At 36.5% G+C, this 25,826-nt stretch overlaps 1 protein-coding gene across 1 annotated transcript in view; it reads right to left on the bottom strand.

The window, feature by feature from the left end:
* CORIN (corin, serine peptidase) overlaps positions 1-25,826 on the bottom strand; it is a 114,200-nt gene that overhangs the window by 7,039 nt on the left and 81,335 nt on the right. Inside the window, exons 12-18 of the mRNA XM_088524720.1 lie at positions 24,918-25,063; positions 22,303-22,410; positions 17,383-17,496; positions 14,879-14,989; positions 13,504-13,633; positions 2,666-2,788; positions 1,146-1,195 (exon numbers count right to left, since the gene is read on the bottom strand). Of these exons, the coding sequence (XP_088380846.1) occupies positions 1,146-1,195; positions 2,666-2,788; positions 13,504-13,633; positions 14,879-14,989; positions 17,383-17,496; positions 22,303-22,410; positions 24,918-25,063 (782 nt within the window). The remainder of the gene's footprint in view (positions 1-1,145; positions 1,196-2,665; positions 2,789-13,503; positions 13,634-14,878; positions 14,990-17,382; positions 17,497-22,302; positions 22,411-24,917; positions 25,064-25,826) is intronic.

The following is a 25,826-nucleotide window of genomic DNA, read 5'->3' as shown; positions in this document are numbered from 1 at the left end:
AATATAACACTGGTTACTTATCTGCTGGACACAAAGCTTGCTTTATTCATGGAAGTCACCAAGTGAAAATATCTGGAGATTTGAGGATACTCTACACATTCTGCTTTACATGCTGCTGCCCCTTAGGAATTGTATCAGAGTGCTATCTGCCACAGAATTACTATTTTAAATATACTTAGCCCTTCACTTTCGGTTTATTTTATATTCTGGATTTGTAAAGCAACAGCTATTATTTATCCTCAGTCTGAAGATAAATATTATCCTATTATTTATACTCAGGCTGTTTTACAGAAAGAATGAACCACCAGTTTCTGCAATTAGCCTCCCAATGGTGGATTCCTGCTATTGTACATGTGGGAGTTTAGTGGGGAAGAAATAAATTGGAGCAATGGTGACTTGTAATCCCTAATTCTTACTGTGTTCCCTTAGGTAACTTCAGAGGGCATGTGGTTATAAGAGTACTGACATATGTGTCACAAATGTTAAGAGCACCTTTAACAGCCTTCTATGAATTTTTCTCTTTTCCCTAGTAGGAGTAAATATTTCAATGAGTTTACCAAATTTAGGCCTCACTTTGTGATTATTCTTCCCAATTTTGATCTAATTTACATTTTAAGTGTTTTTTTCAGCAGTGCTATCCTTGTTTATAGAAAATAATTCAAGATCAAGAATTTCTGTACTTTAAAAGCACTTAAATTTATACAGGCTGCTGTGCCCACAAGTTTGTCTGTAGCTTCCTCCTTTAGGTTCCTCTGAGATTCACAGATACAAACAGATCACAGCTTAAACCTGCAGGTAAATGTCCTGCTAATCACTCCAGTAGTAAAGAATATTTTTGGCAACAGGGGAGTTTCTACAGAATGAATTTCTGAAACCTGATTGTGGACCAAATACTTTTGTGGGAGCGAAAGCAGGACTAGGCTACTGCAAAAGAGAGAGAAAAAAAAGTGAAACTAAATACGTTACAAAAAAAAAAGCATTTCAATAATGGAAGTTGCAGAGGTCTAGTAAAAATTGAGAATCAATCTACATTAAGCATCTGCATTTTTTAAAGCATATTTAAACACATCTTGCAAAACATGTCTCAAGAAGCTATTTGCTAAATTTGCTTTGCCTGGTTTGCCAGAAATGTATGTTTCTCTTACCTTCTTTAGTGCAGAGAAGAGACACTTTACTGTTGCTTTGACATATCTGTCTAAATATTGAAACAACATCATGGAAATCTCAATTAGTTGATGCAATTTTTGGTAATTTGCATATCAGCACACATACTATAGCTGCTGTCAAAATAAGCTGTAAAATACCCCCAAACTGTGCAAAGAAACACAAAGACTTTCTTACATCATTAACATCAACATCTCCCAGTGGCTGCCTGAAGACAATTCAAACTATTAGTTCAGCTTTTTAATGCACTTCATGACTGGGTGCTACATATTTTGCAGACTACCCCCTTCTTTGGGCACTGATCCAGCTCTGAGGTCAGCTGAGACGGACCTTCAGTCGATTCTTAATTTATGGCACCTGAAGCCCCAGAGATTGCTGCTCTTCTCTTCTTTATCACTGAAGAAGAGAGTGTTTGGAACATTTTTGATGAAAATGTTCTCCCTAAAAGTTGAGGTACTTTGATGAAAACTCAGGAAGCTTGCAAAGGCATAAAGACATTAGAAAGCAATCTTTCTCTTGGAAGTGTTCCAGTGGGAAGGAACGAAATCTTTGTTAAAGGAAGCATATCCATGTCGAAAGAGAGACCACCGTGGCTCAACTATCTGTCTGCAGTTTTACTTCCACCACCACCATTTCCACTTTTTATTCATTCCCAGCTCGTAGGTGTTTTTCTGAAGCAGATGCAGGGCTGAGTATGGAGTAGCTGTTCCCCAGGTAATTCTCTGAAGGCTGGAACTCCAGTAGGCAGGCCGCATTGCCACAGTTGTAACTACTTTAAAAGAGGCTGCATTGCATTTAAGTACGTCCCGATGTGGGCACAACACAGCCTACCAACAAGCTCACCAGCTCGGGGCAAGGACCCAGGCCTGGGCCGTGTTTTGGCCCCGGCATTCCAGACAATCCTTTCAAATCCTGCCCAAATCAGTCTACTCCAACCCTCCTTGGCCTGAAAACACTGCCCATAAAATTACATTCTTGGATACTCACGGCCAGTTTCAAAAAGGGTATTTGATTGTGCACAGCTCTGAGGAGCACTTACACTGCATTAAGAAAAAATGCAGACTATAACTGAGAGTAGCCACACTCATGGGAATTATTCCCTTACCTAGCAATTGCTTTGACTTGTGACCAAATAGCCCAAAGCTGTTCTCTGCACAGTGTCTGACAAACTCGCTCATCAAACTCCTATGAAAATACTGGTTTATTTGTTAGTTTTTGGCAAGTTTCTAGCGGAGATTTTACAGGCTGAAGCTGATCCAGATGAATATACCCAGACTGTGGAACTCGGGAGCACTTCCCAGCTCCTGGCCTCTGGGAAGGGACCAAATGCGTATTATCTGTATGTATTATCTATATGTAACTGTAGAGACTACAGTTCTAATAAAAACTAAAATCATCATAGAATGCATCTTAACAAGTCACATGAGTATATCCTGAGATTTATATGCAGATACCTCAGGGGAAAAAAAAAGAAATAAGACCTCATTTAACTGTTCCTTACCCATTCACTAGAAGTGCATGTAAAGTGGATGCATTTTTATTCTTCCAATCTGAGTGCAGATTCAGCCATTTGTGATGCTGCATTTCCTCATTTTCTTGTACAATTTCTGTTTTAGGTGGTCCTCTGCAACAAATAAAAGATATTTTTTAGATCTTCCAGTATGCCCCTATGTCATGGTTATGAAGGGGAAGAGGTTTGAATGCTCCTCTTTATTCCAAAGAGACACTGTTCAAAGGTATTTCAAAGGCAACTGTGATAAAATCATAGTTTGGGGAATGAAATCAGCTCAGAGGCCCAGTCAGCTAACATCATAGTTAATGTTACAGGTCACTCAAATAGTATTTTCTGACAACTATAAGAATGAACAAGTAATAGGACTGCAAACTACAAGAATCTCATGCAGTTTTCATACTGCATTTATATATTTCTTCTTTCATTAATGCTGTATTTGACTAGTGAAAATGTCTTAATTTAATACTTTTTTCCCTACACATTTCTTTTTACATTTGCTTTTATTTACACATTATTTTTTCTGTTTATATGTTCTTTTTTTTTAAATCATATTACCATTGGAAGCAATTAGTTGATAGCTTTTAGTTATTCACAATAAACACGCCAACTACACATAGAAAATTTAAAAGTATCATGAAATTAATAAATTCTTAAATGAAATGTGGGACTCAATAGCATATTGGTGTTCACAAATATATAACATTAATTTTTATCTTATTTTAGCTGTGGCTATTAAAATATTCCATCTTTCTCCATAGTTCTTCCTTGTGAGAAAACTGGTAAAAAGATTCACATCCTCCGTCACTTAATTAGGTCTTGAAGATTCATCAAATTTTCATCATACGAGTATTTTTTATTCTGCTCGATTCATTCCCACTTCAGAGGGACAAAAGGCTTATTTAAAAAGCATGTAGTAAAGCAAAAATGCATCTTCTTTTCAATTTCTGTATGTAACACAAACATATTTAGCAGACTGTGGGAAAATAGAAAGATCAAATGCCTAAGAAAGTTTCAGAGTAGCCTAACGCAGACTATTACTATTGTGCCTTACAAAAATAATTCTTTAATACATATTTCAGGCTGATTTTAAGCAATTGCCAACAGCTCCATGGGCACATAAAACAGGTCAGAAACAATGCAGAAAAACTCTATTATCTGTCCCATTTCAAGCCACATCTTCCTGCAGTCTCTGGAAGGCAAGGTTCATGGCACAGTAACACACTATTGAATAGGATGTTCCACCAGAATCTGTACGGCAGAGACCAGAGAGTCTTAACCCTTATCCCTTGCTGAAACAGTGATGATTGCTAAAAATAAACATTTATTTTGAGAATAAATTTGGATAAGAAAGGAAAAAAAAAAGGAAATTATGGGGAAATTATGATTTATCAGGGAAATATAATTTATTGGGCAAATTCTTTGCATGGAAATTCTATAGGAGCTAGGTGGGATGAAGTAATGGGAGAGATGTTATTGCAAATATCTGTTATAACAATATCTGTTGTTTTAAGAACTCAATTTTTCATCTTGTTGATCACCCCTACAGGAATATGAAATCCCCAGTTAATCTAAGAATTCTCCATGACTTTTAAAACTTTTCATGTACAGGTATGTGCAGTCCTTAAGGACACAACTAAGGACTTCTTTGTAAAAGCTAGTAACTTAAGGTTCCTCATGTCTAACAAAAGACTATAAATAAGTATCCTTTAGCCAGCTGATTGCACAAATTAATGGTGGTATAAGCATGATGTTTTATGGTAAAGTTGTTGTCACTGCAGTCATATGGAAATGTTTCAACAGGACTGGCAAAATTAACTAGACTCTGAGGTTTTACTCCTTGATCTTGTCTGCTATATGACTTATTTCTTGGAGCCTCCTCTGGGTATATTAAATAACTATTCCTCCATGATCTACTACCCAAAACGTGTGGGCAGATATTAACAAGCATTTTTTAAGTCTGTGTTTTCTCCTCGTTTATAAAAAAAGCTCCTTTTGAAGCAAATAGCTTTCTCCATCAATGCCTTCTTATGGTAAACACATATAGCTGTCTCCTCTTTTTTGTTTCCAGCATGTTCTCATTCTTTCTCCCATCAAATACAGACAAATTTGACTTTCTCTTAAGATGACAATGTGCATTATCATCTTCTATGAACCATTACGTTCAACCATTCACATTTGTGCACAGTGATATTTTATGTGGCATTAACCAAGTGTCTTTATTTACAAAACATGCAATGCAGAAAAGGGTACAAATGTCATGTCATGTCTGACTATAAACCTATATTATAGTACCAAGTACTATATTATTTTGTTGAAAATTTTAATTTTAGATTACAGCTCAGGATACTATAATCACCATGAAACAGATACTCACTTCCAAAACCAGGCCCGTACCCTGAAAGATAGTTAAGCCTAAAAGCCTCAATTCTAGCTGAAGAAAAACTGAAGAAAAAATGATGGTCCCAAACACACAGAGAATTTCCAGGGAGGCATGAGCTAAAATCATCTGAGGAGTGAGGACTCAGGCCAGCCTGGTGTTCTGGGTGAGGCATCTGGACTGCTACAACACATTTTATGACACATTTTCACAAGTCCCCTCTACTTCGGGCAATTTTTTCGTTTCCTTCATTTCATTTGCATATTGCACAGTAATTTTATTCAGAAACTTACTGTTGATTTCAGATTAATTAGTAGAGGTAATTATTACTTCCACTGCAAAAATGATCAAAATTGAAAATGTATTTTTGGGTTGAAACGATGTTTACCTGGAATACAGTGTGCAGTCCTGGGGACCCTCATTTTAAGAGGGATATATTTACAAATGCATTTATTTAGCAAGTGGATAGGGACCTGCTAATGGCTAACAAAGTGTCTAGGTGCCCTGAGCACAAGGAGAGGTTGAGGGACTGGACAGGTTTAGTCTTGAGAAAAGGTGGTGAAGAACTAATCCGAAAGTGACTTCCAGCTACTTCAAGAGGAGTTACCGTGGTCATGGAAGCAAAATTTCTCAGCAGTGGAGCATCATAAAACCAGGTGAAATTGCCTGCAGTTTGAGCTTGGGAGATCCACAACGTGTGATAGGAAAGACTTTTCCACCAGGAGGGTAGCACAGCCCTGGAACAGAGTGACCGGAATCTCAGTCCCTCAAGGTTTTCAAGACTTGGCTAGAAAATCAGTGGCTGAGCTGGTCTTGTATTGGTTATAGCTTCTCCTATATTGCTTCCCCTGCATCCCTTGGGAGTTGCACTAGATGATTTCCAGATGTCTGTTACAACTGGCATTTTTATGATTTTGCTGTGTAGAGCAAATACACTGTAATGGACAGTGCTTAAGCAGAAGAGCTTAATCTTAAAAAAAAGTACTGACAGTTACGAGACAGTTTTTTCACGTTAGAACATCTTCTAACGTTACAGCATAGTTACTGAAATATCTACATCGTTTAAGTAAATTTGTCAGCGATACCTCAAACGTAAGGCATTCATATTGTGGTAACAGTCATATAGCCCTTTTGGGTGGTGAACCTTGGACAAGATCCTCTGCCAGAGTTTCCAAATAGCTTACAAATCCTGCCAGAATCCACTTGACTGCATAATAACTCATGGTAATATTTGCATGGAACGATTTGAGTACTGAAACGCATTATAAGGTCATTTTAACACCCATGGGGTTCTAAGAATCTATTACTGTGTAGACCACAAAAATTTAATGGATTGTCTCATGTGGGTATTAAATATATGAAATAAAGCTTTATGTCCAAAACAACTGTGCTAAAACTTCTGAGTTTCAAGGCTCTCAAAACAACAGTCTAATGAATACACTTTAGGGTGCCTGCAATCTCATGCTATGGGTTTCTTAAAAGCAATGCCAAATGTACCATAATTCACTAAGTTTATAACAGATGCAACTGCAGACAGCAATGTTTCTCATTTGCCCATGCCATTGAGCTTTGTGAACTGATTAAAGTTACTACCTTAATGGTAATATTTAAGCTACAACTTACAAAGCTGTGTAGTAGAAGACAGGTACATCTTTTCCTCAAGCTTCTAGTAGGTTGTGTGCTTTATTTTTAACAGTGGAATAAGATTAGGATGATACTTTTGCAGAAGTCTTTCTCTCACTACACAGTTAACCAAAGCAAAAATATCATAGAAAACTCAGTTGAAAGGGATGTTATAAGATCATCCAGTCCATTCCTCTACTCCAAAATACAATCAGCTAAACCTAAACTAGCTGTTTATATACTTGGCTTGCTTTTCATATAGCAGCATGACATTGTTTCATTATGTCCAGTTTCTGACCCACTATATTCCCCAGATCCTTCTCATAAAGATTTCCTACCTTGGCAATCATTTTCTATCATGGATTTATCCTTACACATGCTATTTTGTCCTTATCCTTGGCATTAGTTATTTCCAGCCACCTCAAACAAAAATTTAATTTTAATCCAAAAATTTTTGGTTCCTCCCAGCCTGATATGGAATGGGATATTACTAAGAAGTGTCTCCACTCCATCATCTGAATGATCCACTGCAACACTGAGTACCATCCAGAAAAAGGGCAAGTCCTGCTAACCTCCTACTAACACATCTTTATGGTTTGATAGTCAAAAACGGACACTCATGCTATTATTTCATCTTTGTCCCCATTTCCTTATTTATCTAAAGTCATATCACAGAATCACAGAACGGTTGAGGTTGGAAGAGACCTCTAGAGATCATCTAGTTCAACCCCCCTGCTCCAGCAGGGACACCCAGAGCACGTGGCACAGAGTGACATCCAGGCGGGTTTGGAAGATCTCCAGAGAAGGAGACTCCACAACCTCTCTGGGCAGCCTGTGCCAGGGCTCTGTCACCCTCACAGTAAAGAAGTTCTTCCTCATATGCAGATGACATTTCCTAATGTTTCAGTCTGTACCAATTACCTTTTGGCATGCCCTTTTTAGCCCCACTCCCCATGGGGCTCTAGGCTTTCTTTCTCTCTTAACTTCAGCCCTCACTCCAACCCTATCTCGAAGCCTGTGCTCACCAGGCCTAGTGCAGGCTAAATGGCAAATACGGTCCTCGGACCAGGCTGGACATAGCGCTACGTTACCTTTGGCATGTTCTTTCTAGACCCACTCCCCATAGGGCTCTAGCCTTCTTCTTTCTCTTAAACCTAACCCTAGGCCAAAGCCTGAGCTCACTGGGCCTAGCGTTGGCTAAACGGCAAAAACGGCCCTAGCACATGCCCTTTCTAGCCCCACTCTTCATGGCTTGATACAAAAAGAGATATTACACCTACTGTTTCGTCCCTATTCACAGTGTCTCTGTCTCTTCCAGAAAGGAAATTTAGTGACTCTGCCATGATTTTTTACCAATACATTTTTGTTTTCTGTCACTAAGACCTTATATATTAGTTGTTCACTTATTTCTTGATAATTGAAGTTAGCCTGGCTAGTTGATAAATCTTCCTCTTTTTCCCTTTTTAATGAGAGATGGCATGTTTAACAGTTTTCAGCTTATATGCATTCTCCGCAACATATAAAAGATACTAACTGCTATTATTGTCTACCATAATGGAGGACTGCCAAGGTCATATATCTTAAGTCTCTTGGATGAATTTCAGCAGACCAAATTACTTACAAAAGTGCTGTACAAGTTGCTCTTTTCTTAATCTAGCCCTAATTCTTAAGTCTTTGCCACTGATGGCTCCTAGTCATCAGACTGTAATTAATTTGTTGATGAGTAGAAGTCTAACATTTTCCACTTATATTTTATTTAGGATTTTTTTGTGGTTTTGCTTTGGTTTTGTTTGTTTATTTTGGTTTACTATTCCTTAGCTTTTCTGATTCTTTCCACAGATATTTATGCTCTCATTATACAACTATCCTTAAAAGCTTGAGCTCAATCTCCACTCTTTCCAATGTTCCACTGGGAGTTTTAAGTCAACTGAAGAGTTTGCATCTTAGTGAAATTGGTCTTGTTGCTTCACAGAAAGATAAATACACATCTAAGAACATATATAATTCTACACATCTAATTCCTTTAGTCTAAGAAATTGTCTTTAATCTAAGGCAATCTCCAAAAAGGTTTTTTGAAGATAACACTGTAAAATCAGTCACTTAAAAATGAGAAAATCAAGGCATTTTCATTAAATTGCACTTAAATCTATCTGAATGTAAAATTCTAATTTCTCCTATTTGATTGTGCAAAACTATCTGAAAGCACTTAAATTCTAAATTCAGTATAAAATATATGTTTCAATAATGTGTGTTTCAATAATCTCCAAACCAGATTTCTCCTCTCTTCAATGTACCAGTAATTTTGCCAGATTCAGCTTCTATAACTCCACTGTTTTAAGCCTCATGTGAGAGCAGGGCAGGTCTGAAAGAGGAAGCCGCATGACCTACCAGAAGGTCATGAATATGCACGTATAAAACTACTAGGTAACAAATATCAGGTAACTAGGTCTATTTCAGAACTGGAACAGTTTGTGTTTCTTGTCTGTACTCACAGGTGAATTTAAGATGGTTCTTACTCTTGAACAGAGTCCTATAACACCATAGTTACACCATAGAATATAAAATTCACTATTATTTTATTTCAATATTGTACTTTACAGCAATTTTATTGTTTATTGAAAAATGTTAGTATAGTTCTATTGGTAATAATGCATTAGTCACAAAAACAAGAACAAACAGAAACAAAAAACAAACAAACAAAAACAGTTCAGCTTGCAGTTAACAGCATAAATTTCCAGGTAAGACAGTAAGAACTAAGATCTGTTTAATTTTAAACTGAGAAAATTTGATTTGGATGTCATTGGGAAAGAACAGATTCTGTAATGTCATTTATACAAGTTATGACACAACATAGCTTGATAAAAGCATGAGCAATCATTACAGTAATAACCTTTACTTTGATTGGAAGCATTCACCTTTCTCCAATTTATACAATAATAATAATTACTTTTTTACTTAATAAAGAGTATCTGGTTGTACAGCTAAAAGAGTGCTGTATGAGGCAATTGAAAATACGATTAATGAAAACTTGAAGCACTTGTCACAATTTGCAAGGAATTGTTGGATTAAAATTTCTTTTTAAAAAGTCTTCGCCCAATAATTTTATATGAAATTTAAAACTACATGCATACATGAAGGATAAGGCATAAACTACCAAATATTATCTAATATATCTGTAGAATTATTTTAAATTTAGGTAACGTAAGTATTTTGCTTAAAATTATTTGCTGCCCTTTTTAATAAAATAAATGTAATCTGAAGAATTCTGGGGTCTTTTTTTTTCCTATCCTAGCTCTTTTAAAGAATTAATAGAATACATTGCTGCCAATATGGATGTATTCAAGGTAGGTCAGACATATTTTACATTCTTTCAAGTGGATTTAGAACTCTACATTGAATTTATGCATTGAAATACTTTATTTGTGACAAGGAATTTGACCTACTATCACATTTATTCTTAGAGAAAATGGGTTAAATTCAGAAGTTCAAAAAATCTAATGCAGATAGAGCATAAGTATTCCATTTTTGTTTTCTGTGATGTTTCTAAACAAAACGCTATATTCAACTTCCATTATTTCTGATGCAGCAGTTGTTAGAAAGTAGATAGACAGCATAATAATTCATGTTAGAAAAAAGACTATTGATCCAGCAGCTTGAACTACTCTGTTCAACAAATATTATTAAAGATGACTGCATCTTATACTGGAAACAGCTACGCTTTTATGCTTATATTGCTAGACCACATGAAGCAGTTCAGATGAAATTACCCTTCACACAGCTGGGTGCAACCTGCTGAAGTTTATTGTTATAACATTTGTGATCTCACAGGAAAGAAAGAGAAACTATGCACTGAATTCCCATAGAGCAGCCAAACAACTCCACTAAATTCTGTTTTTGCCAAATTTCAGGTATGAGCAGGCCACGGTTTTGATGACTGTTTCGGCAACAAAAGTGTAGTCTTCAGAGTGTATGAAAATGTTTTTCATCAACTAAACATCCAGATAAATCTACAGTCTTCTGAACATAATACAATATTTTGAGCACGCATATGTTCATATTCCGCAACGCAGCCTCTGCAGGACCCTCGTGGTATCGCTAATGATTGAGCTGAGCACTGGTGGCCATTTGTTTCCTCTCTTCTACACTTGTGGTACTAGGAAACCAATTGCCAAAGACACGCTTTATAGTATTTGAATTTTGAGCTCAGGAGGAGCTCAAATAAAATAAGAACAAAATTATCTGCACTGAGATGAATGGGATGTCATATCAGATGATCCAATAGCCCCCGCTGGCTGCAAACTTTATGAAACCTAACACTTGCATTATTAAAACATTTCCAGTCGGGCTCTTATAAACAAAACTTCAGCTCATGGATAACATTCTTTCAGCTAGAGGAAAACATACGAGCTGCTAAGGACACACTGCAGAGCCTGAGCCCCAGCCATCACTAGTCAGCAGCCTTGCACAGTGCTTGGAATTTGCATGGTTCTCTGCGAAGTTGCATCACGTACCTGCACTGTGCTGAGAAAGAGCACAGCACCTACGGAATCAGAACTGGCCAACAACCAGGAATACAGCCTGGGGTGAGTGCAGCAGGCAGAAGAGAATTATCTCAAATGTTGCTTCAGACACAGTGCTCAGACCTCCCAGACTGAGGACAATTTGTTATTAGATAAAATGCACTACTTCTATTAGCTAAATTAACTTAATTTTAACCACTGTCACTAAATTCTCCTTATCTTTTCCAGATTAATTTAGTCTGAGCAAATAAAAATATCTGCAAGCTGCCAGGAATGCATTATTTTCATATATGTAACATTGGCCACCAGTAGGGGAAACGGCCCCAAACTGAAGCACCAAAAGTTCCACAGGAACTTAAGGAAGAACTTCTTTTCTGGGGGGTGATGTAGCCCTGGAACAGGCTGCCCATAGAAGTTGTGGAATCTCCTTCCCTGGAGATTCTCAACCCCCCCTTGGACATGACCCTGTGCCACACACTGTAATTGACCCTGCGTGTGCAGGGGGTTGGACTGGATGAACTCCAGAGGCCCCTTCCAACCCCAGCGATTCTATGATTCTATGATACAGTAATTGCGTTTTGGTGTTTGGGAAAACACCGGTCACAGATATCAGTTATCTGTGCAGAGCTATACAGGAAGGAAAGCATTCATTGTAATTCCCAGCCTAAGATACTAAGACGTCCCAGCTTTGAATCTCATGTGCACTATTTTGCTGTAAGAATAAACAAGAGAACTATTAAACCAAAACAATGTATCAGTAAAAGCTTTTATTTAATGAATTTGCATAGCTACTCAGCTGATGGGTTTTGGAATGTGGCATAATAGGGAGAGAATTTCTATGTTCACAGCTTTAATTTTTTGAAGGACTAAAATGAAATATTTCCAATTAGGATCAACAGAAGAAAATCACAGTTCAAACTATATTATTTTTAAAAGAAAACACAAAAAAAATGAGGAGAAAAATATTTCAGCACTACTTGAGTTTCCTATAAGTTACAGTTTAATTCCCATGTACTCCTTATGCTAACTGTCTAATAAATTATGCTGGAGATGATGAAAGGAGATGAAGCTTATAGCTTTAAGTCAGATTTCACAGTTGTGTAACACCATTATATTACTTAATCTTCTATCCTTCCATATAGAAGATGTTACCCTTTGTGACTCAATGTTACCCTTTCGTGATTCAATTTCCATTGCAATCCTAAGCAATACTAAAAGTAGAGTTAAATAATTTATTAGTTCTTATTTCTTTCTGAAATTAGTTCTGATGCATGTTTTATAATCTTCGGGTTTTCTTAAAGATCTTCACAGCTAATTTACTACATGTTCTGCAGCACCATTTCCTACGCATTGGGAGGATAGCTAAGAAAATCAAGCTTCAGGTACTGACAAAATCAGGCATTAAATGGGAAAGAAAATTACCACTATGGTTTTCTGAAGTACTGGTAGTAACAATTAAAACTGTGTATTAGAGATAAGCTCAAGTCACAAAATTCAAATTTAAACTTATCACAGCCATTCATTCAATCACTTGTTACTACAAAGAGGATTTACAGAAAAGTTATTATGACTCTTCCCCTGTTAGAAAAGGGATTTGTGAAATGGAAATATTTTTGTCTCATACATTGTCTCAGAAGTGATAGAGTTGACAATTACTTCCATAAGCAAGCCTTGCTGAAGGAAGAAGCAAGTTTCTGCTCCTGCTAATTTTGGTCTAGATATAGCTCAGCAAAAAGGAAGGATAATTGCACACCTTTTCCACTTTCCTAAGAGCAAGGAAGAGAAGAAAATTTGATGATAAGGCTATTAGACTAGAATATTGAGGGGGGGAAAGGGCATGATTAAGTACTGAGAGCATCAGTTTATACGTAGACAACAAAGTAGTAGCAAAAGCAATAACTATTTTTAAAGATACCAAAGGATTCTAAGCTTATTAGAAAGAAGTTCTGGTTTACTTGCTTAGGAATACACAAGAGTGTCACATTTCCAATTGATTGGGAATCTCCTAAATAAGTGCAAATTCGCATACTGAGGCTAAGCAAGAGATCATTAACTTTTCCAAATGCTCTTTTAGTAACCTGGCAATTAATGTTTGTAAAATGGTAAAAAGTACCTAGATTTTTACTAGCTTTTGCTCTAGCCAAAGGTCAAAAAATTTTGTTAACCCTTTTCTCTATGAACTCTTTCCATACTAAGTCCACACTAACATCGCAGGGTCACGCTGATCAATGATCATTCACAAATTCAAACTCTATCATGCCAATTATCCTAAGAAATTCATCAATGCTACAAACTACTGACCTTACCCTAAACCCATCTGATTGCAGGCCAGCTGGCTCAAATTTTCTTGCCACTCGTCAGCACAAACATGGTAATCAGCAGCTGACCTATGAATTGTCAGGAACGTCAAGGAATTCATGTTTTTAGACAGCGTAACTGCAAATAAGAAGAAAAATAACTTGACTACAATTTTGCATGGTTGATTTTATATACGGTGCACTGAAAACAAATAACTTCATTCAAAAGTGTCTTCCACTTATGGAAGATTTGGCATTTTTGCTCACTTTCCAAGCTCAACAGATACATCGGTTAAAATAGAGGCAACTATGGCTATGGAAATCCTGTTTGAGACAGCAAACAATAAAGACATCTTGAGAACAGTTCACACATGTTTCTGATAGCCTTAATCTTGTTAAATGGTGCCTTACCCCTCAAATAGTCCAAATGAAATCACTTAGGTTATTTATGGGATGAATTATGTTTGACATGAGTGATAACATCATTTGACTCACAAAAATATAAATTGTTCCTGTCACAACAATATTTGAGTGAAATTAAGGAAAAACCAAGTACTGCTTACAAGAAAGAGCATGATCATCACTTCTCTCTCTTAACTGATGTCTAAAAACACATAAAAAGCTTCTCAAAATGATCCCAAATGAGCCAATAGAAATATGCATCCCTCCTGCATCCCTCCAGGCCCCCTAACAAGAAGACACGTTTTATGTGCATTTTTTCCCAAACTACATAGTGATTTTATTTAAACTGTTCTCACTTTTGCTTGGATAGTACTAATCTTAACATAAACAGTCACTTATCCTATATGCTAAAGATGCTTTTGATTTTCTCCCCATAAAAGTATGTATTTATCTTTGTTTACGGTTTTCACACATGCATTTCTAGAACACTTAATTTCTGATGCATAGGTTTTACTAAACATTGCTATTAATGTTTATACAATATTAAATGTTCATACAATGTACTTCAATATGAATACAAAATATTTGATTCTATGAGCCACGAAATATCTTTTATCCTACATTTAAAGCGACTTACAAGCATCTCAGAACTTAGTAATATAAAATAATGTACAGAAAAAAAAATAACTCAGTAAAATACCAGCGCAGGCTATACTACCAATCTCCAACCAGCTTCTTTTAAGTATATCTTTTATGAAATCCATCTACATTTTTATTGAAAGAATAATGTTTGGTGAGCTCTCCTTTAATAACCCCCAAAAGCCTCCTTCAACTCAACTCAACTCAACTCAGGCTCTTTTCAGAAGCGGGAGTAGCAACTCTTACCACTGTTTTCTACAACAAACCACCAGCAATTATTACCATTAGTTTTACCATCACCCAAACATCACTTCAAGGCAAGTCTACCAAGAGGGAAACTTACCACAGTCCCATTCATCCGAGCTGTCACTGCAGTCTACTTGCCCGTCACACCAGAGCTCGCGTCGCACACATTCATGGTTGGCACATTCTAGCTCATCCTCCCCACAGAAGGCTGCAAGGACAAAAATATGTTTCCTTCTGAGAAAGAAACAACATGAAAAGCTGAAGGATGGAGAAGGTAGGCACAGGTCAAGATTATGTAGCACTGCGATAGACTTGCAGCAAAACTGATGGTGGACACCACTGAGGTAGAAGATGGTTGCTGCTACTCAATCACAAAGGGCTCCTGAAGCCAAAAGGAAGGAAGGATTTCTGGACATGGCAAAATTTGTGGTGTATGCCCCGTCTATCTAATTTATTCAATATAATTTGTAGTCTTGCCATATGAAACCTCAGTCTCTCACTTAAGTTTTAAGCTAAAACTTGTGTTCATTGCTTTTTAAGAGACTGCTGTAAACATGCCTATTGCTTTATGTTCTTTAAAAACTGTTTTCCTGTAACATGCATGTATTTATTTCATCCACAGCAAGTTCTGTATTTCTCTTTCGGATCCTCTATTGTACCTCAGTTCCTCATCTCTAAAGTGAGGTTAAAAAAAAGTCCATGGTTTTAAATAGCAGATTGACTTGCTCCAGGTCACAATACGTTGCTAATTTGTAAGGAACTACAGGAATGTCCATTTGCAGGAGATTTTTACTTTGCTCCCAATCACAAAAAATATTACCCCAAAAGCAGGTGTATGTCATTACAGCACCTTCCTCCCAAACACACTCCTCTTCCAGCTCCTCTAAACCTCTTCATTAGGAAATTTAGGGTGGGGGAAACAGAGTGCTTGAGGAAAGTTGCGTTCATTTGTGCCTATTTTTGGCTGTTGTACAGTTTCTGTATTGATATTTAAGCTAAGCAACTATTTGCAAGTGGAAAGAATAAATACCATGGTGAAAGTTATGCAGAATTAGAAGGCAGTGATGTCTACATAAGTGATCATTTTGGCTCTGGAAGAAAACATGAAAAATTAGAAATAGTCTTCTAAATCTGCCCTCCAGAAAGAGTATATGCCAAAGTTGGAAGTCCTCAGCTGAGCACACTGTGCTGCCACTTTGGACCAGCCACACCCTGACACAAAAACAGTCAAGAAATACCATAAAAATCTATTTAAGACACAGGAGACATATATGCTTAAATCTCACAGATTTTTTGAGATGACACAGTTTACTGCTTTGGTCCACAATACTTCTCCTTTTAGATCTGAAAGCATCCAGACCTACAGAATTTAAATAAACTTTCAAATGAAGATCAGAAAAAAATGAGTAGTGGTGACATGCTTTCCATAACAGAGGACTGGCTGTATGTATCATGGCAGGAATTTGTAGAATTAGAATTTGTAGAATGGCTAGATTTTTTTTTTTAAGATATCTGCACATAGATCTCTTGGAAGACAAATGATGTCTCTGCTAACAGAACTTAATTTGTAAAATATATTTCCTACAATTCCAGCAAATATGCTGAAAGACTAGGATTGCCCAGAGAACTGAAATTTCCACTTTCAAACAACTTTCCCAAGCATCTTTCCCATGCTGACTCTTGGCCAATATGTCTTTCTTGGTTCCTAATCTTGGCCACACACACATGCACCACATTTTCTCATAAGAAGAGAATTCAGAGTTCCACTAATCTATCCATTTAACTGAAGGAAAATTTTCATAGCACCCACTCCTGGCTTCACATCTTCACATGCAGGATGGGAACATGCAAAGCAGCAGCCATCCACGGGTCCTCTACCTCCTCCCATCGCACCAGTTGGCTATGAAGTGGAAACAACATAGCCAAGTTCCAGCTTGCCTATGGAGAAAGAGATCTACTACCCAATGAGAGCAGTTTGGCCCAACTCATATCTCCATACTCTCACTGTATCATGCTAAGCTTTTTATGTCTAATATTTATCACAGTTTGGAATATAGAAGAAGACAGGGAGGCCACATGGAAAGACAGGATCTAAGAAACATCAAGCAGATGAATCAAAGAAAACAGGGAGATGTATGAAAGCTATTGAAGAACAGATTAATAGGAAAGTCAAGATGAAATGAAGAAAAACGATCAGTGAGCAGCTATATCTATATGAAATTAAGCTGAGAATAGTTGGGAAAAAATAAAGGATCTATAAGAAGTAAAAAGAAAAGACACAAAGACACATTAAGACACATGAGATATGAGAACAGAGAGAGAGAGAGAGAGAGAGAGAGAGAGGGAGAGAGAAAGGGAGAGAGAGATGGAGTGACCGAAGAGATGTTGAGAATTCAAGGATATGAAAAACAGACGACACAACATGAGGAAAGAAATAAACTGCTGCCACAGAAGGACTGAAAAGGAAACTGAGGGAATGAATGAGTTTTCTGTCTGGAGAGAATCCTTTTATCTCAATTTATTCTGGACTCCAGAATCCCCAAAATGCGTTCAAAGCTTTACACAGTACAGTAGGGACCAACAATCTGCAGAAGCACTTACAGCAGTTCTTTTCATCCATCTTGTCAGGGCAATCTGGGAAACCATCGCAGATCATAGTGTGCTTGATGCAAAGCTTCTTCGAAGGACACTCCCAAAGGCCCCTTTCCCTACATCCTGGAGATAGAGAAGCACAGTTCTGAAATACTTGCATGCAATATCAAATGTCAACAGCTTTCTTTTTTTCCATAATAATCCTAAAAAAATCAAAATGTTTTCAGTTGCAGTATAATTTTTAAGGAATTTTTAAGACTTAAGACTTATTAAGACTTAAGAACTAACTAGGAAATAGAATTAAGACTATTACACTGAAAAGTCATTCAGATGGGCATAAAACAATAATACTTCATAATACGTCATTGCTTTTTTTTTTTTTTTTTTAATGTGTGTATTATTTTATACACACTGATTTAGGCATTAGCTCAAATACTTATCCACACCCAAATATTCTTGAAATGCATTTATTAGTAATAAATATTTGTAACATTGAAGTCTGTGGAGCTTCCTTTAAAAGCATACTATGCAGAATTAAATCCTCTGAGGGTGTGGAATCTCCATGAGGAAACGTAACAAAAAAGATTTTTATTTCTTGACAGAGCTGATATAGAATCTGATGAAGATTCAAGTGAAAGGTAGGAACATGCTCTAAGTATTGACCATGAAGGAAATTTTCTCAGTCCCAGTAACCTGAGAACAAACAAGATTTAAAAGATTATAAAGGCGCAATGGTTGTATGAAGCTCCAAGAGGATTTATTATTATGCACAGAGCATCCCACATTACTGTCTCTTCAAAGGCCGACTAATCAGCAGCCCTGATTTCCTAATGCCTTCAAGAGGAATCCTTTAAAAACTGTGTCAAAGCGCTCTGATTGTAAAAATCCCGCCAGCCAACTAGAGAAAATTAAGAAGGGCCTGAGGTACATTTAAAAAAAAAAAAAGTATTGTCTTATCTGCACTATTTGTTTTCCACAATTAATAAAGCACCTCACTGTGATATCGGTTTAAGAATGAATTAGTTTGACATACTGTCCTGTGCATCTGCCATTGTGGTTTTCCTGGAAGCCACAATAACAAATGCTAAAATAGAGAGTTCTCACGTTCTACTGACCAAAACAGATGTAGTTTTCATTGTCTTGCCTGGCCTGTTCTAAAGCCAACAGTGCTAGTTTTCGTTTTAACCCAAGCTCAAATTCAGGTGACAGCCCTTATGCAAACATACAGAAGAAGCCTGGGTTTATGCTCACATACTGCATTTGAAGCAGTTTTTCCAGACCTATCTGGGATAAATTACTAAAACAGTATGCTGTATTATTTCAGAAGTAAATATTTAACTAACGTGAATCACAGAATCACCACTAGCTCATGTAACTGTGGAAAAAAATCTAGCTGGGTTTTAATCATACCTGGATGTACAAAGTGCTTGATTTTGTCTACATTCAACAAGCCATGCAAAAAATGCTAAGCACACAGAGAAATAAACAGCCTTCCCGAGAAGGTAGGAAGTGTTGGGGTCAATGAGTAACATTGTGATGGCCAGGAAAGAGGTGTTACTGATTCATTCTCATTTTCACCTACTCACTACTAAGTCAGAAAATATTTTTTATAAAAAGATAATTGCAAGGGGAACTCATTAAAGCTACATTACCATCACTGGTATTAGGTTTAATTCATATTACACACATACAGGTTTATTTTTGAAGTAAGACTAATGCTTAGGGGAGAGGTGCCAAAAGCTTAGGAAATGATTTTGTGATATTCCTGCCTATTATCTTTAGCAGCTTTCTTAGAAAGATAGACCAGTCCAGGCTGCAACCAGGATGTGCAATTTATATCTCCCACCACTAGAAAGTGCTTAAGCTGTTTATCCAATTCTACACCTCAGTTTCTGCTTCCCGGGAACACGGTGGTTAGCATTTCTGGAAATAACAACACTAGAGCTCTCTCTTGCATAAGAGCTGGGCTTATTTGGGAAGAAAAGGGATTTCTTTGGAGTTTGGTGGAAATCTCTGAAGCAAATCAAAGGATTTTCTTGCTTAACAACATTCTTGAGTGTTTCTTCAATAACCATTAACAAAAAATTAACAGAATCTAAAACAAAACCTTTATCTAATAAAGAAGAAAGTCAGTCATGTTAGAAATTTGATATAGAAACAAAATAATATAAAATTGTAAATTTTAATTTATGAACCATTGCAATATGTTAGTTTAAGTTTTTACAATTAATTAAATATGTTTGTTTTTTCTCCATTTATTACAGTTTATAGCATTTTATTGTGAGGCTCTCCATGACTCTCCAAAACTTAAGTGCAACAGAGAGACAGTCATAATTTCCTTGGAAAAAATCACAACATGGAAATCTATGTTCGAATATATATACACATATATTTTTTTTCAGGAGAAGGTCATCTATCATTTGGAGGTGTTTGATTTCTCCAAAATACATATATTTTTAATTTAATGAGAATAAAATTAAACTGGAAATAGAGGTTTGAAAATTTATTCTTACATTACTCCCATATCAAACATACATTTTGACAAGAGATAGGGATTTGCATATGATCTTACCTTCGCTCTTCTTCAAAATATGAAATAAGTTTCTATCTGTTATTACGCACAAATACATTCTTGAGGAAATTATTTTTAAGCCTTTAACTGTTAGACCACAACATTACTACATCAGCTAAAATACTATAGTCAGATCTCCAATTGCAGAAAGTGAAGGACAATACTGTTTTATAATGTTTTGTCCTCAATTCCTTTAATACTCTTCCACGACCCTCTTCTGCTTTCTGCCAAAAGGACTGTCGTTCAGAAGCCTATAAATTTATATGATCAATTATTACAAGTGAGGGTATTTAATATCATAAACTCTATTCACTTCTCTCGTTATAGTAATTTTCAGAAATTATTTTCTTCACACTTTGCTGGAATGCACTCCAAAGTCTCACATTTAAAACTCTGGGTAAAATTTTCTCCCCGAATTCTAGTCTAAATTTCACTTCACAGTTGGGCTTCACAGCAACAGCATGGATGAGGTTTCCCTCCCAGGGATCATGTGAAAGTGTGGGAACGGGTTCCTGAAGGGAGCACACAGTGCTGTCAAGCACAGCTCTGCTTTGCACAGGCAGAACATAGTTTAGTCCCTTTTGACTGTTCTGGCCAGAGTACTTTGAGCATTCAAAGACTGTATTCTAACAAAATAAGTTTCATCATACCAATAAAACTATTCATGTCATTTAAGTCACTTCAAATACAATACGTTTCTTTTTCTAATACTGACTGTTATTTAACAGCACAAAAACAATTTCAAAGACTACATCTAATATAATGTAAGCTAGCCATTTACACAAGGAAGAATTAACAAGTTTGGTTTTGGCCTGCACACATGGGATATGAACGAGTCAGACAGTTACTCTGCAGCTTTACAAGGACTGGCTGTTCTTCTGTAACAGCATTACCCATGGTCAATGTAATGTCACTCTGACAGCTGTAATATCCCAACAGATAGAGCCTTCCATATTTATAGAAACTGATAAGAATTCTGTTGATTGCTAGTGACATTCCATCTAAACCAGAGAGAGGTCTACTCAAGAAATTAATTTTATGTATCAGAACAATATTTCATATGCTAATGTCCAAGAGTGTAAAATTATCCTAAAAGATGAACGGCAATTACTGTTCTGAGGACTTAAGTGGCATCAAAAAATACTTGATAGGGAGGGCAACCGAGACGATTGATTCAGAGGTAAAGCAACAATAAACTCTGAAAGAGTCACTACGATCATCAGCTCTGCCTTCCCTTTATAATATATAAAAATGAATAACCGAAAACTAACTCCTCTTCTATGAGCATGCATTTCTTTCTCTCTCTCTCTCTCTCTCTGTCTGGTAAGGGAAAGAGAGAATGAGATAGGTAGAGCAAAGAGAATGCAGTCTTGATTTGAAAATTCTCAATGGTTGAGAATACATCAGTGCTTCAAGCTGTATACATCATGCCTATACCTATATCATATCATTGGCTATTTGATCACTAACAAACCTCCTGTTTAAAAAAGAGCACATGTTATAGAGCTGACAAATTTGATGTAGCTTTGAAAAGTCTTTTATTGCCCACAGAAGCTGTGCTTGCATCACCTCTTAACTTCTCTCTGATAAGCAAAACAGGGTGTCCCTTAGTCCCACACTGCTAGAGGCTTTTTCAGTCCTTTACTCATACTTACACCTCTTATGTAAATCCTTGGTGATTTATCATTGCTCTTTTTGCCCTGGGAAAAACAGGACAACATGCAGAATTCCACAAAGACTACACTAGAGAAATAAGAAAACATTCTTCTCAGAATTTTCCTGCCAGTTGATACACGGTCATGACATTTATTGGCTATACTCAAACCCAATACATCTCCTGAAGTTAAGGGTCAAGAATTTCTCCACTTTAAATTACATATGTAATGTATTGGAGAATAAAGTTTGCATTAACTACTTCAGGTGTACCCTGCACCTATGGCTAGAGATTGACCATGGGGAAAGAAAAAAAAAAAGTTAACTCTTGACATGACAATGTTGCTGTATATACACTTAAAACTGCATTTACAAATTCAGCATTTAAACTGCCAGAAGGTTAAGCTTCAGCTCAAAAGAAATCTCAATCAATATCAATGGACAAGAGGAACCAAATCTGTAGTTTTTTTCACCTCAAATACTGAATGAATATTCAAACATCTGGAATATAGTTAACAGAATTTAAGATATTAAATATCATAAATTATATTAATAATAATCAAGATGAAGTACTCCTTCTTACAGAAGAAGGGACTTATCCTTCGAACTGTCACACCATGGTTGAACTAACTGAAGAAAAACAAAAACACTTTTCTGATGTCAGTTCTCTATTCAAAGAAATCTAGTTTATTGAATTTATTTACCACAGCTTTCCTCATCACTATCATCCTCACAGTCAGCTTGACCATCACATCTTCTGGATGCCAGGACACACCGCCCAGATCGGCACTTGAAGTGACTAGGGGAGCACTCTGTCAGTGACAAGGAACAAGTGAAAAACAAAATTCCATAAATTGAAAGCTTAATCAGCACGTGGCTATTTATTCATCTATCACAGTAACTGTTTTGAAAGGTTAAATGTCATAAATAGAAACCTTGTGAGATAACAACTTGGAACTGTGTAGCAGACGAGACTATTCCTAGCAATTGCCCTGTGCATGGGGTGAAGCAGAGCTCTCTTCACATGCTGTCCTCTCTCAAGTTTCAAAGTTTTATGAAATTATGGACATATAAAGTTTACACCATGAGCACAGATTTTCCAGCTACTTTGCTCAGCAGTGTGATGTTGTACGAAACAGAAACAGATCATCTGATGTGATGAACAGAGTAAAAGGGATCCCCAGGATAAAAGGTTCTGATTTTAGAAAATTTCTAGTTGTTTAAATTAATAAAACCAGTGTTAAATGTACAGAAAAACTATGACATAACTTCTGCTATATCTTACAATACCATTTGGAGAATATTTCACATGACAATTTATTTACGTGCCTTTGAAAATCCCATCCATTTTTTTTTTTTTTTACACTGTGACTTGGATATACAACCTTCCTGTTGGATATACATGTTGCCTTTTTTTGGCTTCCAGAAGAATCCTGCAGCTTTTTAATGCCACACAATGCACTGGATGTATTTTAGGATTTGATAAACTGTTTTAACAAAAATATCATGAGCAAAATTGGAAGCCTGAGAAAAAACATTTTAATGAGAAAAGCATGGTTAACTATACTGTCAACATTTAAGGTTAAATTATTATGAACATAACTAAGTTTATGATGAATGTTGTCTTGGCACAGCCAAGTACTCTCGGATTCAACAGTTACCAGAATGGAAGTTAAGCACTTCAGCACATTGTAGTTGCTCTGTCAGTTATAGCTTAAGTGGGCAGATCACCTATGTTTTGCAATCATTAACATATTAAAAGTTCTTATAAGCTTAATTTCTTTTGCTTTTTGTTACAGGTGTTCTTCCAGAAATATTTATATAATATTTTAAATTTCCCAGGGAATACTGTTTCTAACCAACATTGTTTAGTGATAGCAGCTTCGATCACTCAATCAGCTTAACATTCAGTCTTTAATTAATGTGAGAATTTCTGAAATTCTAAATTTTATAAGTGAACAGAACTTAACTCTGAGAACAGAATACAGTAATCCACCATACAGTAATATATTTAAAATATAACCATGTTATATCACATTTCAAAAACAAATGATATAACAACCCAGCAAGGAAGGTTAAAAGCCATTTATACATAAGAAAAATAAATCACATTATTTTTCTATAACTTGCTTTGCTGTGCCAAAAGTTTGATTTTCTGTTTCTTGCTTACTGCTTTCTAATAACAGATAACTTCCTTCCATCATGCCATTGTTGTAGAGAGAAACTATCTCCTTGTCTCTCAGTCTGCCACTACAAAGGATTTCACTATGGTATTACATGTTTTATAAAACTCTCACAATCATTTATACGCTCACATGGACTTTGCTTGACTAGAGTGCTTACTGCTGTAGATGTTTCTCTGGCTTTTCAGACTGCTTCTCTGTTTTTTTCAGCAATACATCTTCACTAAAGAACTACAAATCAATGAACTTTCACTTGCTTCAGGTTCACAAGACTGTGGGGTGACCTCCATCACTGCATGAAGCAGGAGGAGAGTAAGAACTGAACAGCACCGGCACTTTGTGGGCACCCTAGCATGCATCACGTCACCATTTTCCCAACTACTTTACTGACATTTTGACAGGAAAAAGAATCGGCAAGTTGGAAGAGGTCGCATCTGCTTACCTCTAGCAGAAAGAGACACTGCACAGCAGCTCTTTTTATCCAGACAAGGAATATGGCAGAGCCATTCATCGCTCCGTGTTCACACCCACAATGAGTAGCATTATGGCTGGACTCATCAGACCAAAATTTGTCAGTTGCTACTGAAGCTGGTTTGGCACAAAGCTCTAAAAACCCTTTCCCAAGCAAAAATCAAGAGCAAACAATAGCTGGCAAAGACACCAGCAGCTGCAGCATTTTTTTTGAGCTGTCATGGAGCTCAACTTTTTTAATGTTGTCCGAAGTTTGCCATGTGATTGGGAAAGCAGGATTATATCTTCTAGGTGGGTAATGAAGTGAAAACACAGGTAGGCAAGCTTAGCCACAAATCTCAAATATTTATTTTCCCACACCGAAAATAATTAATCCTTCTGTAGAATAGGCTTTATATATATATATATATATATGTATGTATGTATAAAAACTTCCTCTTATCTGAAAATTGTAGATAGCTGAATGCAAGGGGAAATTCTCTGCAAACTGATTTGGAATGTTTTCCATAAACAGTCGGCTGCCTAAGTATTTAAACTTACCCTACATGACTTATTATAATTTGAAAGGGAAAATGAAAACAGGAAAAAAAATCAAAAAAACACAAATCAATGACTTCAGGGAAACTAATCTTTAATTTTCTGTTAAATGTTTTTATAAGAGTTACCTTCTACATCTTGATCTGGAGTTAGACAAGTTTGGTTGTCTGTGTTCTCCTCTGGAAATTGAGTGCAGTCAGTGTCTTCTGGCCACTGCAGACCTACAATGCCAAGTACAGACTCACAGCGTTCCTTGGATTGCTCACATAATGTCCTGTGGATACAAAGTGGAGTTGCCTAAAACTATCCAGAAAAAGCTTTATTCCCAGTTAGTGGAACTTTATAATCCCAACCAAAGTTAAAGAGGATGAGCAAGGAAATGTTAGTCACATTTCTTCATCTACGTGTAGTTGATAGATGACTGAGTGGTCTGAATAACCACCACATCCATTCTTTCAAGAAATCTGTTCCTCTGTGCTCCTTGCTTTAACAAAAACCCATAGAAGGCTTTTATTTTTTAAAAGAGTTAATGATGATCAAACTAGCAGCAAAAAAGATGATGAGAACTTTTACAAAGGGACAGAGGGAGTGTATTTACATGCATATACACATGTGTATATGCATCTTTATATAGAGAGATTGAATTAAAATCTACTTCCAGGTAGTACCACTTACAATGGAAAGAACAGATCAATGTGACTAGTATCAAAAAACCTAATATGTCTCTGACAAATGTATTTTATAACAGATGCAGAATTACAACCTGAATTTGCAATTCATGATTGGAAAGTATAATTTGATTGGAAAGTTTACCACTGGAAAACTGCATCAGCCAAACTCAGTTTCATATTTACTGGAAAAGAATAAGTAAAGCAAGATGCACGTGTCCTGTTTAGCTCAATTAATCACTGCTATCCTTGAACAAGAAAATTGTTTTGAAAAGGCAGTATCAGATTCTCAGAACATGCCAGAGTGTGTATTCAGAATGCAATATTCTGCCCTCAGGAGCTTCAAGTCCTTCTAGATTCAGGTAAGAG

Source organism: Tinamus guttatus, unplaced genomic scaffold, assembly GCF_059628265.1.
Source record: "Tinamus guttatus ecotype Peru unplaced genomic scaffold, ASM5962826v1 Tinamus_guttatus_pri_ptg000213l, whole genome shotgun sequence".
NCBI classification, from domain to species: domain Eukaryota; kingdom Metazoa; phylum Chordata; class Aves; order Tinamiformes; family Tinamidae; genus Tinamus; species Tinamus guttatus.
Note: the sequence above shows the minus strand (reverse complement) of the source record. Positions and strands in the feature narration are given on the sequence as shown.